This window comes from Temnothorax americanus, unplaced genomic scaffold, assembly GCF_048541705.1.
Source record: "Temnothorax americanus isolate GAGA-0224 unplaced genomic scaffold, ASM4854170v1 Scaffold33, whole genome shotgun sequence".
Lineage (NCBI taxonomy): Eukaryota > Metazoa > Arthropoda > Insecta > Hymenoptera > Formicidae > Temnothorax > Temnothorax americanus.
The window spans coordinates 850,543-865,645 of NW_027509475.1; the positions used below are offsets into that span (position 1 = coordinate 850,543).

At 42.6% G+C, this 15,103-nt stretch overlaps 2 protein-coding genes across 14 annotated transcripts; one reads left to right on the forward strand and one right to left on the reverse strand.

Moving 5' to 3' along the window:
* Window positions 1-145: 145 nt before the first annotated feature.
* Window positions 146-4,194, reverse strand: Tbc1d22 (TBC1 domain family member 22). Of its 4 annotated transcripts, none has more exons than XM_077413718.1 (8): window positions 3,617-4,194; window positions 2,678-2,858; window positions 2,035-2,591; window positions 1,827-1,957; window positions 1,481-1,735; window positions 1,155-1,404; window positions 840-1,063; window positions 146-761 (listed from the first exon to the last, which is right to left on the reverse strand). In XM_077413718.1, exons 2-8 carry the CDS (start codon window positions 2,758-2,760, stop codon window positions 615-617), a joined length of 1,647 nt encoding a protein of 548 aa, XP_077269844.1. In that variant the 5' UTR covers window positions 2,761-2,858; window positions 3,617-4,194; the 3' UTR covers window positions 146-614. The 4 variants fall into 4 exon arrangements, with proteins under 4 accessions (XP_077269844.1, XP_077269847.1, XP_077269845.1 ...); XM_077413721.1 differs by lacking the exon at window positions 3,617-4,194 and adding an exon at window positions 3,073-3,306; XM_077413719.1 differs by lacking the exon at window positions 3,617-4,194 and adding an exon at window positions 2,975-3,306.
* LOC143901407 (tetratricopeptide repeat protein 39B) lies at window positions 3,536-15,080 on the forward strand. 10 transcript variants are annotated; one of them, XM_077413708.1, is made up of 15 exons: window positions 3,536-3,679; window positions 4,976-5,079; window positions 5,160-5,357; window positions 5,831-6,074; window positions 6,149-6,996; window positions 10,721-10,773; window positions 10,865-10,893; window positions 11,177-11,357; window positions 11,467-11,599; window positions 12,078-12,210; window positions 12,280-12,379; window positions 12,468-12,533; window positions 12,673-13,394; window positions 13,918-14,151; window positions 14,235-15,080. In XM_077413708.1, exons 6-15 carry the CDS (start codon window positions 10,747-10,749, stop codon window positions 14,428-14,430), a joined length of 1,821 nt encoding a protein of 606 aa, XP_077269834.1. In that variant the 5' UTR covers window positions 3,536-3,679; window positions 4,976-5,079; window positions 5,160-5,357; window positions 5,831-6,074; window positions 6,149-6,996; window positions 10,721-10,746; the 3' UTR covers window positions 14,431-15,080. The 10 variants fall into 10 exon arrangements, with proteins under 10 accessions (XP_077269834.1, XP_077269833.1, XP_077269835.1 ...); XM_077413707.1 differs by lacking the exons at window positions 3,536-3,679; window positions 4,976-5,079; window positions 5,160-5,357; window positions 5,831-6,074; window positions 6,149-6,996 and adding exons at window positions 7,005-7,223; window positions 10,289-10,331; window positions 10,404-10,452; XM_077413709.1 differs by lacking the exons at window positions 3,536-3,679; window positions 4,976-5,079; window positions 5,160-5,357; window positions 5,831-6,074; window positions 6,149-6,996 and adding exons at window positions 7,005-7,223; window positions 10,289-10,415.
* The last annotated feature ends 23 nt before the right edge of the window (window positions 15,081-15,103 follow it).

Below are 15,103 nucleotides of genomic sequence, written 5' to 3' on the forward strand. Positions count from 1 at the left end.
TATCAAAGTAAAGCGTATGCTATAAAATGAAATATAATATCATGATGTCGTTTATTAAGACGTAAACGTTAGTTCTGAAACCAAATTCGTGATAATTGGGATATAGGAATATATAAGACTGGTAGAAAACGGCATAATCACCATGTAAAAGCACAACACAGGGTCGATATATAAAACTTTCCTGTCTATATATATTATCTGTATATATATGTCTGAGACTTATTATATATATAAAAATTTAATGAAAACCGGGAAATATGGCAATTGATTCGCGTTACATTCTCCGCGTCTTGAAACGCATTTTACATTTTGTTCCAGAGTGGAACATGGCGAGTATATCTAAATCGTTTTCGCAAAGTCCTTCAATGTAACAAAGGAATAAACTCTATAACGCATAAGGTAATCGAGAAAACTTAATAGCCGACGCGGGAACGAAACGTAGGAGACCGCGTGTTAGGAGTCCGGAAACTTTCGATATGGCCGTGATAGACTGAACGTCACAGTACATAGTGACGGCGAGACGGAAGAGGAGTACCGGCAATAACTCGGTAACGCTCGGCCTTTCGGTTTGGCCACTATTCATAATAACATCAACCCAATCCGTCTGAAAGTGGTCACCTAGTCGTTGTATCGTGGGCCTGCAGGTGATTCGGCGCATCGGCGAATGTGAACTTCAATTTGTACGCCTCGGCCACCAGCACGCCGATCTCTGAGTCCGTCCAGTTTTGCGTGGGCAGGTTTTGTAGCATTAACATTAGCCCCTGCAATCACGAAAGTATGACAACCGATCGTGCTTTATCTCTATCTACATTGTAGCATAGAGATGGCGGATGGATTACTTGAAAATCAGGTTGCAAGAGCAAGTGTCGCCTCCAACGGAGAAGGAAGGCCGCGCATACGTAGAGCTGAAATGAGGCGAATCTGTCGGACTCCGCCAGATACGTGTCCCAAAGTCGGATGGTACAGTGAAGCGGGATTTCCCTGGTTAGCAGGTTGTTCATCCATCGAAAGGAGAATTGTAGATAATCCACTCCGTGCTGATGCAAGTGTTGATGCAACGGCGCTAAAATGTCAAAATGTTATCATAAAATGTTAAAAAAAAAAAAAAGACAAATATTTTAGACAAGGTAAATTCATAGCAGCAGGATACTCACCATCGATCCTCTGTATCAGCTCCTTCAACTGATTCACTTTATGCTGGATACCCAACTGAGCAAATATGTAGTTGTCCTGTATACCATCCAAAAATTTAGATAGACACCAAAAGCTGTCCGCCTCGATAATGTCACGCTGCTCCTTCGACAACGATGCCACGTCGTAATTTTCCAAATCCTGCCAGGCTTGTATCGGTACGGCCTCTTGCAGAAAGACCAAGAAGAAGGGTGTCACGAGGTCATTCATACCCTGCAACAATGGATATACGAATTAACGATACCACGTAATGAAATGAATAAAAAAGACACGTTGCCGTGCCAAATACCTGGACATAACCAGACGCGGGATGTCTGATCGCCCAAATGTACAATATTCTCTCGAATATCAGCTGCACCGTCGTCTGCTGAAACAGCGAGATGAGCGGCGACATTCTAGGTATGTCGATATGAATCTGGCGATACGTGTCCTGAAAACCCTCGTCCCGCTCGACGTCGTAATACTGCTTCACCAAGTTCCAGTAGTCCAATCGTTTGCGTTCCAACGCGGGCTGCCTACGTTCCAGATTAGCCGGCAAGTACTCCTGCAACGTCACGAACGCGGTGTCGCTTAACGCTTCGCGAACGGCGTTCCATCGGGCTCGATGATGCGGTGCGTTTACCTTCTCTACTTACAGACAATAACCGCCAAGTGACGGAACGTAATTTGGCAGGCACGCCCGACCACGATAGCTGCCTCAATTCATCTAGATTCAGCACGGACGCCTCCAAGAGTAACTGAAACTTGTCCACCTTGCTTTCGCCGTCTAAGCAGATTCACAAGCGTTTTTTTAAACCTCATCTTAAGGATCGCTGCTAAACGTACTAAGGAACAGATACGCACCTTGTTCCTTCGAAGGTATAAAAAATTTATTGGGAGCATTTGTCTGCCTCAGCGGCTGCGGTCTACCGGGGAATTGCGTCGGCCTGTGCAGGGGCGATGCACCGTGCTTCAGATCCGCATCCTCGCCGGAGTGCTGGCTGTTGATCATCTGCGAGTGCAGATTCACGTTGCGCAGATGCAACGGCTGCACCGCCAGCCTCTGAAGAGCCTCCGCCTTCTTCTCCTCCGGAATAATTTCTCGTTGGACCGCCTTGGCGTTCGCCTGATTGGGCGGCTGTGAACACTTATTGCCAGATCTATGACTATTGATAACGCTAAGGGCCGCCGAGTGGCTGACCCTCTTCGATATCCTCACATCCGAGACTGTACAGAATTCGTCGTCCCCCGAGTCCCACGCGTCGTCCACGCTCTCCTGAAAGTCTTGAAACGAAGTGGAGCCCCCGCTTCCACTTCCCGTACCGTGACCGCCGCCGCTGTTGGCGGTACCGGCCAGATTGCCAGACCCAATCGCCGTGGGATTGAACTTGCCGGGCCTGACGTCCTGCTTCAGGCTTGGCCTTCGAAGAGAGATTTCCTCGATTAGTAAGTTGATCCGTGAGAAATTCCAGGTACACGGAAAGCAAAATCACAAAGAAATACACACCTTCCCGGTACAGCCCGCGTATTCTTCTTCCAGAAAGACTGGTGAGTCGAGATGGATTGATGGTGGTAACCTTGATTCTCCATAGCGGAAGGAAACACAAAGTTAGCTCGCACCTGGTAATCCTCCAATGCAGCTGCCGCGGCACGGATCGTTCCTCATACCCTCGCGATGACAGTCAGATCTACGAGAACCAGAAGAGTGCTCCTTTGTAGTGTCATAAGCGTCATCGTTGCATCACAGTTAGCGCAACAAACATAAGCTAAGATTAACGCGTACAATTACACGTATAAATTTTACAATTTATCAATTGTTATTCTCCAAAACGGGCCGCAAGCTCAGCATTTCTGAGAGGTCAAAGAGTGACCCAAAGAGTATACGGACGATGTTGTACACACGTTGTAGTTTTGTACACACACACGTGATGTCAAGCGTAACACCGAGAGCGAGGCTGTCAACGCCTAACTATTGTTGCAAGAGCGATCACAACAAAACGGAAGGGACGGTGACAAGACTGTGACAAGTGGAACGGAAGGAGAGGACGGATTCCCCGTAATAACAAACGCATCGTGGTAATAACATATGATCCCCCGGTGCACCGACGAGGACGCGCCCGACACCGACGCGCGCCGCCGCGGCCCGTTCCCGCAATCGAATCCACAGATCCACGGTAACGCAGGACGCACTCCAGTCTGCTCCAGTCCGCGGGAGTCGACGGGGGGGAAGGGAGAGGGGGAGGAGGACACGTCTACGTGCCGCGCAGCGGGGAGTCCCGTCTCCCGTTCCGTCGTCGCTGGTCGCTGGCCGTTCCCGGAGCGAGAAGGTTATGTTGCGTAAGCCGCGTCGGATTGTCGGAATCGGCCGCGCGAGCCGCGGACCGGAGGGATCAGGGAAGAGAGCACGAGGAGGGTAGAACGAGAGACGAGAGAAAAGCGTTCCTACATTTCACAGTCGACGCAGCGACGATCCCGCGAGGTAGACCGAAGACAGCGGGTCTTGCCGTCGGTAGGTCGTTCGTCGGTATCGCCCGCGCCGCGGCGGCGTCGCGACGACGACAACGTCGTCGTCGTCGTGGTCACGATAGATCGCGATCTTGGCGCCGGGCACGATCGCCGCGTTCCACTCGCTCCTTTTCTCCCGCGCGCGTCCAGGTCCAGGAAACGCACCCGAAGACGCCGCGACGTCGGCGCGGCGACTCTCTGCTCGCTCGGGCGAGCAGGTACGCCAAGGTACGCGGTAGGTACGCGATTTCGACGTGCGACGCGACCGTGCGAGTCACGTCACGCGAGCGCTGCCGCCACCGCCGCGGTCTCTCCTCGCATCGTCGCGTTTCCCGTGCGATTTGTCAGCCGCGACGAAAACGTGGCCGTATATTGCCTTCTGAAAAGAGACAAGAGCTAAGAAATATAAGAAGAGAAGAAGGCTCCGAGAGGGAGAGAGAGAGAGAGAGAGAGAGAGAGAGAGAAAGAGAGAAAACTGTTAAGAAAAGACACGTCGCGCGGACTCGTGTCAGCCCGTTGTTTATCTCTCTGCTCGCGTTTGCATCGGTGCCGACGTAAGCAAATGAACTCGATTCAAAACGTAAATAATGTAACGTAATGGCCAAATCTGAGGGAGCAGATTTTGTCTCGCCGGAATTTGCCCGCGCAAATGTAATAGAATCTAACAAAACTTAACACACACACGTAGAATATTCTATTAATATTACAGCAATTTCAGTTAATTGTATTGCGAGAATCGAGCCTCTTACAACATTGCTGCAGGAATCCTGGAATGTTGCTGTAATATTGATGTAATTGCTGTAATTGCTGCAATTGCTGTAATAGGGGCTGGAACGTTCTGTTACCTGCGGGCATTAAGAATGTTGTGAATCTGTTAGAAATCAAGAAACGCAATGAAATATATACGACGGCAGAGGCCGAGCAGAATCTACGGTTTCAATATGATATACATTTCACTTAATTAATCTGCTTAAATTTATTAATCTGTTTAGATTAATTAATCTGTTTAGATTAATTAATCTGTTTAGATAGTTGCAAACTGGTAGATTCTGGCCGGTTTCTGTTGAAAATCTGCTGTCAGATTACATCGGCAAATACTGCCGGTAGAATTCGAGCATTATGCTCACGAAGTATAATAAATACCTCTTACTTCGTGATTATGCTAATGGGTTTACAGAGCTGATACGAATCTGTCCGAATCTACTGGATTCTACCAGCTAATATTTTATGTTATCTCTAATCTCATGTAGAAGCTCAAATTTCAATACTTTAAATCGCTGATTGAGAATATATTTTGCAGATATCGAGTGCTCCTCTGATACATATTGACGTGAATCATTTCCACGGAAACAAAGCGCATAGCATATCGGTTTTATTTGCGACACATACAGGCGTTGCGCAACAGTTTAGTATAATTTATTATACGCATTGCGTGTTATACCGAGAATATTTAATTTTTTTTTGTCACATTTACGTCCCAGTAGAATGAAGATTGCCGGCGCATCCGCGATTCCGAAGGCCCTGTTCACGGCGGAATAAAAAACCGCATGGAATAAGAACGTGGAGGAAGGCGGGAATAAAAGTCAGACGAATGAGCTATATCGAGTGATGAATTTTTATCTCGACGTTCAGGAATCAGCCGGGAAAACGCCCGGGATTTATATAATACGCGCGCAATTAAAGTACGAAGGATATATGTTAAAGAAATGAACATTCGCACGTTCGAGATAAGGCTGTAATTACAAGTCGCATTATACTTTATAACGTAGATGTATACTAAGTTATACTTTGACGTATTCGCGCGGACGATCATGCAATTAGCTCGTTATGAAATTCTGCGTTGATCCTCGTTTATTCCAAATTGCACGACCTCAATGCGACTCGTTGCAGCCTTTTAGTTCGAATCCTCTTTTCTAACGCTTAAATTAATATTATTCTATAACGGAGAACTTGAATCGCCAATGAATAATTAATAATTAGCAAAGAATTGTGTTCGACCCAACTAGCAAATTTTATTGTTCACAATACGCACATTGCGTATTGTGAACAATAAGATTTGCCAGTTGGGGTCGAACACAATCCTTTGCTAATTATTAATGTTCTATAATCTTGCTTGTTGGATCGATAGGCTTAACTTTTATTTCTTTCATATAAGGATCATCGAGTGAACAATGTGAGGAAAATCTGTTGTGTTTTCCACGAAACAACTTTTTCTTTCTTTTTACGGAACACGTCATCGACTTGCAAATTCGTCACGCAAGAGATTCAGCGGGGGCACACCTGTTTTCGTTCTCAGCCGTTGGAATCTCGAGTTATTGATTGATCCTCGAGGCATATTGATTTTAAACTCGACGACAGATTTGTTCGTCACTCTTAAGTGTACTTGGAGGTACATATATGTAGGTATATATATTTCTGATTCTACGTATACTTTTAAAACACTTTCTTGATTTATCTCTTTTGTTTTCCTCAGAGTCCGAGAATAGGACGCGACTTTCGTCCCGTTTGACGTTCTGTCTCGGCTTAATCGCCTTAGGGGAAATTATTTTACGTCGTTATCACCAGCTTTCTGCACTCGATGTATTCCTCATACTACTCTTCTCTCGATACGAAGCAATTTATTGTGAGATAAGACACCACTTGAAAAAAAAGGACACTTGTGACGCAGTGCGATGATAGATGACAGAAAATCAGCGTGGAAAGAAATGAAAATATATATGGGGTCGTAACATATGATATAATGTTATGCTTACATATTAAAATCTGAAGAGAAGGCAATGTTTTATCAGTCTCCGATTAATTTAACTTCTTGTCGGTATTGAAATTAGATTTCTGCGAGAGAAAAAAAAAAAAAAAAAGAGGGGGGGATATTAAATAATTGAATTCTTCTTAAAAGCTCGAACTTTGCACCTCTGACGTTCCTTCAATTACAAAGCCTTTGATCGTTAAACGTTGATTCTACTTTTCTATTTCTTTTACAATGTATATTTATCATTTTCAGCAACGGACGTAATTTAAACAAATTATTCATTGGTCGAAGCGTCGATGCGTATCCAGGATCGAAGGAAAAAAACGTCGGGGAATAAAAGCGTCGAAGCCTATAATCGAGAACGAAGATCAGTTCCCTCTCTATTAATTTAAAGAGACCTGAAAGGCACATTTTTCTGCGATCTAATCCGGCCGTGTGTCGTCGTCTTTGCTACGATCCTGGGCGCCTGTCATCCGCGGGCGGTCACGTGTGCCGCCACCGCCGCCGCCGTCGCCGTCGCCGACGGTCCCGTCGCCCGTCGCCCCGTCGCCGTCGCCGTCGGCCGCCAGCAGGTCAGTGGTGCACGCGACGCGCTCGTCGACGGTACGTCGGCGCTGTTCCTGTTCCTCGACGCTGTTCGGCAATCGGTTGGCTTCACGCTAATCACGCTCGGGGGCGGCCGTAATCGCCGCGTCCCGTCGCGTTTTTCGAGCGCGGCGCTCACCGCGGGAAAAGCGGGACCCGGCTCACCCACGTGATCATCCATCGCGCCCGCATATCGCGACGCAAGGCCAGGACGGTACACACACACAGCCCTATACTTGCTCCACACTCGCCGGTCTACCCCGTTTCCGTTTCCCGGCGACGATCGATTTTCGCCTCCACGCGCGCGCGCGGGGCCTCTCGCCGTTATTTAACGAGACAAGGCATCAGCCAGGCGGGCAGGCATGTACGCACGCACCGCGTGCTCTATTTTCGGATGAATTATTGATGGAGATCGACCCCGCCGTGATTACGCGTATCGCGCCCGCGTACCGTTACGAGAATGAGTCGCGAGAATCGAGGAACGAAGGGAAACTGTGTCATTCGCGGCGTGAGATTCGTAACGCGAGAATCTCGGCCAAAAATTGTCAGCTTGTCGTCGTCTCGCGTGAACGTAAACAAAGTGGAAGGATAATAATGTCAAAAGTTATCTGAAATAGAATTTTTGCAAAATTGCCCGTTTCATCCTCCGAAGATTAAGCGTAAGCGCAAATGAAAAACTTGTTTTTTTTTATTTTTATTGCACTTTTAACTCGATTAATCTTTATTTCTTCACAACGCGAATGATGCACGCGAAAGAAGTCGAAAGGTTTCTTCGTCTCTCTTTCTTTTTTTCTTTCTTTTTCTCTCCCTCTCTCTCTTTCTTGAATCGTAATTAAATAGCGAATCATATCTCGAGTCGCCTTTTAATTTCCAGCGTGACGTATACGTAGAAAATGCAATCGCCGTCCTGGAGGAGAGAAGAGAAGAGTTTTCCGCGATCTGTCGACCCGCTGCCCTGGTGGAAAAAATTTCTCATATTTTTTTCAGAAATGTTGCGAAAATTGGGACTCGTGGAAAATATCTGGAAAAATATATTTTCTCAGATACTTTTAGAAATAATTGGATAAGGACTTTCGGAATATAGCTCAGTATCCGCGTACACGGAGAGAACTTTTTGTTATCCCTTATAGAAATTTAATACTGTAAGTGATTATTTGGCTAGTAATTAATTACTTATTTTGAGTTTTAAAATCATTAAAAACGGTACTTTTAATACTCAAAATAAGTAATTAATCACTAGCCGAATAATCACTTACAGTATTAAGGAATATTTTACTCTTAAATTCGCTATAAACTTTGGACAACTTGGCAACTTGGAATTTTCAAAATACATACAAAAGACATTTTACAAACAACGTGATAAAAATTACCAAGCAGATTGGTAAATTTTGAAAAATTATTGTAATTTCTACTATATTTCTACTATATATTTTAGTAAAATTAATCAAACATATTTTATATTTTAACGTAATAGGTATTAATATTTTTTATTATGGTGGATATTAATCAGAATAGCTCGCATAAAATTCTTGGTGGTACATGTTGTCCCACAACTACCACCATGATTTCAGGGTAAATTTCAAGAGAAAATTCTCTCCGTGTATGTATGAATAGAATGAAATTTATTACTTCAGTGTTTACAGCCAATAATGGACTTGGTTCACAATTTTTCATCCATCCATACCTTAATTACGTCTATTTATGACTAGACTCGCTATCCTTGTATTACACTTTGTTCGAATTGTCTATCTCCTATTCAACATATATTACCTCTACTTCCTCGTTCCTATTAGTATTCGTAATGTATGAAAATTTATTCCGATGACAAATTGCACAGATTTTCTTATGTTCATTCAGATTTCTACAAAGTTGTGTTGGCGGGGAAAATCTGAAATATTTTATTCTTATTTTTGTCCGAGTTTTTTTCTCAAAAAACGTTCCAATTAATATGAGAAAATCTGAAAAATTCTGAGCATTCTGAGAAAGTCCGAAAATTTTTATGCAAATTCTGATTAATAATATAAAAAACTCGAAAGGATTTTTCCACCAGGATTATCTCGCAGGAAAACGCGATCTTATCGCGATCTAATCAGACGAATAAAGCCATGGAAGCGATCGCCGTCTGGTATCAGCCGCGCAAATCCTTGATAAGAAGCCTCTTTAGCGGACGGCTCTTCGCCGTCGTGCGACCGCGAACGTCCGCGAAATTCACGAGTGCGCGCGCTTTCTCCGTCCTCCTCCTCCTCCTCCACCGCCTCGTCCTCCTTCTCGCCTCTCCTCTCCGTTGTGCGCGGGTTTAGGAAATGTAGGTCTAGCCTGCCTATACTTTCTTCGTGGCAGTCTACTTTCCACGTGCGCAGGGTTCGAAATCGCTCCTCGCCGACCGTCACGGAGGCGCGAGCTCGTCGCGATCCCGAGAGCCGTCTTCTCGCTGACATCCCCTTCGACTCCTTTAAACGACCTGGGTGAGACCGGTCTCGCCGCGCCAGGGTGCGGTGGAGAAGATCCTCCGTTTTAGGAGAAGCCACGTCTTTTCGGGGTTTGGGAGACAAATTTGCATCGTAGGTGAAGTGTCGTTCGTCTTTGTCTCCTCGTCGCTCTCGAGGAGTCGCGACGCTTTTAGGAAATTTTTGTAAAGAGGAAAAATTAATGGTCCCCTTTGCACTTTTGCCGCACTTTGTTACCGCTTCTGTCGCGAGTTTCTTGCTCCCCTAACGCTCGCGGGGCTTCCCAGCTGCCGCGGAGTGAAATTGGTGAACGGAACCCGGGGAGGGAGCGGCGGGGGATAAGAAAGTTAAATTGTTTATTACGCGCTGGAATTTAAACGAACTTTCGTCCGTGACGGTCCCTTTGGTAGTTTAGTGCAACTACCTATTTATTATATATTTTTTATATATATTTTTTTTTTAAATTAAATATTCACCTTGAAAATATATACCGCGGCGCATATAGAAGACGAATTTGAAACTAAAAGTGTCTTGGAATAAGAGTATTGCGAGACAAGGGCTACGTTTTTATTTTGCGCAAATACCCCGCGATGTTGTGTAACGCAGAAGCAACGTTTCTTTGTGCCCGTTTCCCTTATCATCTATATAATCATCCGTATAATTATATCGTTACTGCTCGCCGATTACCGGATAATGTCACTTTTACATCTTAGCACCGTTCATTAAATCAAGGCGGCATTTTGCGACGGCGTTTCCTTGAATGCCATAAAAGCGTCAATCTCGCGCTAAAAGTTCTCCATATTTTTTTAAATATTATTTTAAATATTTCCAGGCATAAGCAGACATTACCTCACCTTGGACGTTTTGCGTTATCAGTTAGTCGATTGCATTATCGTTGTCCACAGATCCGAATCGAGTTGATAAAATCGGAAATTATTTTTCCACAGGAGATATCCACGGTACTGCTTGGATTATTAACTTCGTGACTTTCTAAATGTAATTAAAAATCGATTTGTAACTTTGTAAAATGTAATATTTTTGTTATACCAGCTCTTTTTTTTCTCTCGTTTCTCTTGATAAGACTAGAATACGTTACTGTAATACGTTTTAAAATAGTATAACAAATAATTAAACAGTTATATAACAAGCACGATAATTTTTAATATATAGTTTAACATGGATTATAGAAATATAAATTTAAATATCTATATAATACTGAATTATAAGAGAAAATTAATTTTGCAAAATTACATTATCTTTGCAGAACCGTTTCCTAACACCAGCTAAAAGATGTCGGACGTTGAAGCCGATGACGAGGTAGATATTTATGAAGCTAATTTATTAGGTTTTTCTGGACTTAAACGTCCGCATTCTGTATTTGATATGTTTCAATCTTTTTGCATTTCAGTTTCAAGATGCTCAGGAATCATTACCACAGTACGTATTATATATTGTTTACGTGTTATTTTACGTCAAAGCTTTTTCTCTGCTCTTATCCGAGAAAAAAAATCACTTGCGTCAGAATCAGCTCTTTTCCTGACCTATTATTTCATGTCAAAGCACACATTTTTTTCTTTAATCTTGTCTAGGAAGAAAGATTACCTCTTAACTTAAAATTAACTTTTATTGCGTATCGTAATTGTTCGGACATTATTTTATGTCAACTTTTTTTTTGACGTTGCAAATTGCAAACCTCTTAAGAGGAAAAATCTTGTCTCAGACTCGCGTCTATGGATTTGGATACAGCGATAATGGAGTCGAAAAGGGCGATTCACTGTTTCTTCAACAACGACTTCGACGAGGCGAGAAAAATCATGGAGCCATGGGCGGACAGTAGCCTGTACCATTCTCTGGGGGCTAGCGTGTTCGCGTACCTAGAGGCGATGTTTACATTCGAACAAGTATTCCGATTGTTCATTATGTTTCTTCCGTTATGTTCCAAACATTTTTTTGTATTTGTCCACCCTCGAATCGCATTAGCTAATTCTTTAACAATTTTGTCATGTGCAGGAACACATCGAGAAGGCGTCGATGATGTTGAAGCAGTGTATAAACTTGTGCTCCAAACACCGAAAGCACACCACCATTACGCAAAACATCGGGAAAATGGTCAAGAAGATTAACTACGACGCTTACACGATCGGTAATGTATTGCGTATACGTGCGTAAAGTGGCATGCGATATCTGTTCGTTGCGCATCTAACGAATATTACCTAACAAAAGTGACGTCAAATTTATTATGTAACATCGATTTCAATAACAAGTGAATTCAAGCTCCTTTAATTAGAGGAATTTTTATAGAGAGATTTATCAACAAATATTAATATAGAGTATCCCAGACTTTATGAGAGTGACAATAATTAATGGCAAGTTCCTGTTACATTCTGTATAACACGTACAGTTAGTCTTCTTGATGATAAACTTTAATAATTTACGGTATTAACATAATCTGTGCTACTGTAAATCTTTTGCTACATTAATGTCAATAGAAATTGTTGCCGAGGCATTTTGCCAGATACAATTTTACAGTGACTGATTAATCCAGATGTAACCAAATAGCTTTTACGTAAAGTGCATAGTGCATAGTGCATGAAAGGAATGACCGAGGATTGATCTTGCAGAGGAAGTGCATGCGGAGCTCTGTTATGCCGAGTCGCTCCTCTTAAAATCGATGCTCACGTTTGTGGAGGACGAGACTCTGATCAGCTTTGTCAAGGCAGGACTGAAAATTCGTACCTGTTTTCTGTCGTACAAGTAAATAAGCCACAACGGACTCGTCGATTCGTGATTTCGCCAACAATTCACAATTGTTGTCTCTTGCAGGGAATGCATGACGATCTTGAAAAACCGGAAGTGGAAAGACGATAATCACAAAGTGCATTTCGAAGGCGGCGTTCACATGGGCATCGGCACATTCAATTTGGTATGCATATATTTTATATCTATATATATTTTTATCTCGACAACCATTATCTTATCGTATATACTTATAAAATCGTACTTTGTTCCAGATGATCTCGTTGCTACCGGCACGTGTCATTAAATTATTAGAGTTTATCGGATTTTCCGGCGATAAGGTGATTAAGATTATGATCCTATGAGCATATATTACTCACGAAGAATATATTGCTAAAGTTCAATTTACTAAAAATATCGCTATTATTTACTAAGAATATATTGTCGAAGTTAAATTTTATTTATCAACTTAATTGTTAGGAATACGGTCTAATGGAACTGAGAGAGGGCTGCAACGATAGGAAAGGCCTGCGACATGTCCTTTGCGTGTTGTCTCTACTGACCTACAATTTGATAATCTCCTTCATACTGAGCCACTCGGACGGCGATCTGGACTGGTGCGAGCAGGTGTTGGAGCAGGAACTGAGCGTCTATCCGAACAGTGTGTGGTTCCTGTTCTTCAAGGGAAGGCTGGAACTCACGCGGGCCAACTTCGAAGAGTGCATAGACTGGTATATAAAGTCGTGGAAAAGTCAGAATGTTTGGCCGCAGTTCGGTATTCTCTGTTATTGGGAATTGATGTGGGCGCACTGCTCGATGCAGCAGTGGAGCAAGGCGGACACGTACGCCACGATGCTGGCGGAAGAATCCAACTGGTCGCGCACTATCTACCTGTACCAGAAGGCCGCGATCCTGCTTATGCAGAAACCGTCGACCTGGAGCGCGGAGAAACAGCGAGTCGACAGCCTGATGATGGAGGCACCGGTTTATAAGCAGCGCATCGCCGGCAAGTCGCTGCCGTTGGAGAAGTTCATGATCAAGAAGACGGAGCGTTATTTTGCACAAAAGAAGAACCTAGTCGTGCCCGTGTTTGAGCTTATGTACGTGTGGAATATGTTCAGGATAATAGGCAAGCGACAGGACTTGATATTAAATATATTCAAGAAGATAGAAGAAGAGGAAAGGGAACTTAAAGCAGCCCCGTAAGTTTCTCCGACGACTCTAATTGTTATTTCAGCATAAGTGTGTATTATAGAATATATGATTGCACAAGTAGCCTGAAACGAAAAAAATTGATAAAGATTAATGTTAATTAAGGCATACAGAATGAGCGATAAGGTTAAAAGAAGCGACCCAGTAGATAAAATGTTAACAATTTGCCAACAGATTCAAATGGAATATTGTGACATATTAACATGAACTACGTTATTTGTATTAATTTTGTACTCGACATAATCTGACAGCAGGTTTCTGCATCAATGCAGAATTTTGCAGACAATCTGCGATAATATTTTATTAAAAATTTTGTTATATTTTTGTAGCATTTTGTCAATTTAATTGTATAGTAGGTATTTTGCAAAATTTATTTTTGACAGATTTGGCAATCTCACGATTAAATAAAAATGCAAAATACAGCAAGCATTCGTGTTATTATTTTGTAATTATAGATATAATTTGTTCTTATATTATAAGTTACAAGTAATAAATGTGTGATGTACTGTGCAGGAAAAGCGATTATCACGCAGACAACGAAGCGCTCCTGTTGCTACTGAAGGGCGCCTGTCTACGGCAAATGCAGCATCCTTTATTGGCGGAGGAGTGTCTGCGAGGTGTTTTACAACTGGAAAAATCTCTCAAAGAGGACACGTACTTACTTCCTTATGCTACCGTGGAATTAGCGTTATTGGCACAAGATCAGGGCGACACTCAGCTGGCTATAAGCTTTTTGGAAGACGCCAAGTTAGTTTGGATCTTACATTATGCTATATTTAATATTGTTATTGGTTTTTACGTTGGAAAAATTAACTATGTTCAAATTCCAGGAAAAACTATACGGGTTATTTACTGGAATCTAGATTGCACTTCAGAATACACTCGGATCTGATGATTTTGACCGGCAAGAAGACTAATAATTATACGATAAAGAAGCACGAGAATGATCATCGGCTGGAAACGCCTATTGTTGCCAATAATAGCGTTATTATTGCGGGTCCAAGTGCCGACGAGATTAAGACATAGAAACATCGCAAAGCATGTCGGAGATCTACTTATTCTTACATAGGTTTTTTTATACCTTCCTAAATAACGTGCTGTACGTATTGACGAGGACTATTTTTGCGAAAACGAACCGAGCGATCGTTTTACAACTTCTAACATCGAATGGCCTTGCGTGTAACTTTCGTTTGGTTTCGTTCTCCTTAAAGTCCGACGATGTTATCAGAGATCTCTTTCGAAGGTTGGGCACATTTCTTGGAGCGTTTGATATATTATAATTGTATAAATTATTTTCTTCCACGAGAGAAGAACGACGCGATAGTAATATATAAAAATTATATTTTGTGGTAGCGATTATAATGTTAAATATATAAATTATATCTTACGCGGGAGGAATAAAAATATAATATAAGGGTCTTGCGAAACTTTACAAGGATTGGGCATATATTTTGTTGCGACTAATTATCTAATATAAATATAATGGATTATTATCTACATAAATTATTTCTTTTACGGAAGATCGGCGAGGTTCCAATGTGATCTGTGATTGTTCTATTGTAATATTACGACGAAAGAGTGTTAATAAATAATCATGTTACGAGGCTGTAAATACGTAAACGCGGTCGGGAATTGCGTGAACGAAATAATAAAATGAATTCAGATGAGTAATGTTACCCCTCCGAGCAATTTTTTAAAA

Coding starts and splice junctions, on each gene's coding strand:
- Tbc1d22 (XM_077413718.1), bottom strand. CDS start 2,760: ATGGAGAATCAAGGTTACCACCATCAATCCATCTCGACTCACCAGTCT. Junction 2,592..2,677: donor ACGCGGGCTGTACCGGGAAG/GTGTGTATTTCT, acceptor CTCTCTTCGAAG/GCCAAGCCTGAAGCAGGACG. Junction 1,405..1,480: donor CCGCGTCTGGTTATGTCCAG/GTATTTGGCACG, acceptor CCATTGTTGCAG/GGTATGAATGACCTCGTGAC.
- LOC143901407 (XM_077413708.1), top strand. CDS start 10,747: ATGTCGGACGTTGAAGCCGATGACGAG. Junction 10,894..11,176: donor GCTCAGGAATCATTACCACA/GTACGTATTATA, acceptor ATCTTGTCTCAG/ACTCGCGTCTATGGATTTGG. Junction 13,395..13,917: donor AGGGAACTTAAAGCAGCCCC/GTAAGTTTCTCC, acceptor TGTACTGTGCAG/GAAAAGCGATTATCACGCAG.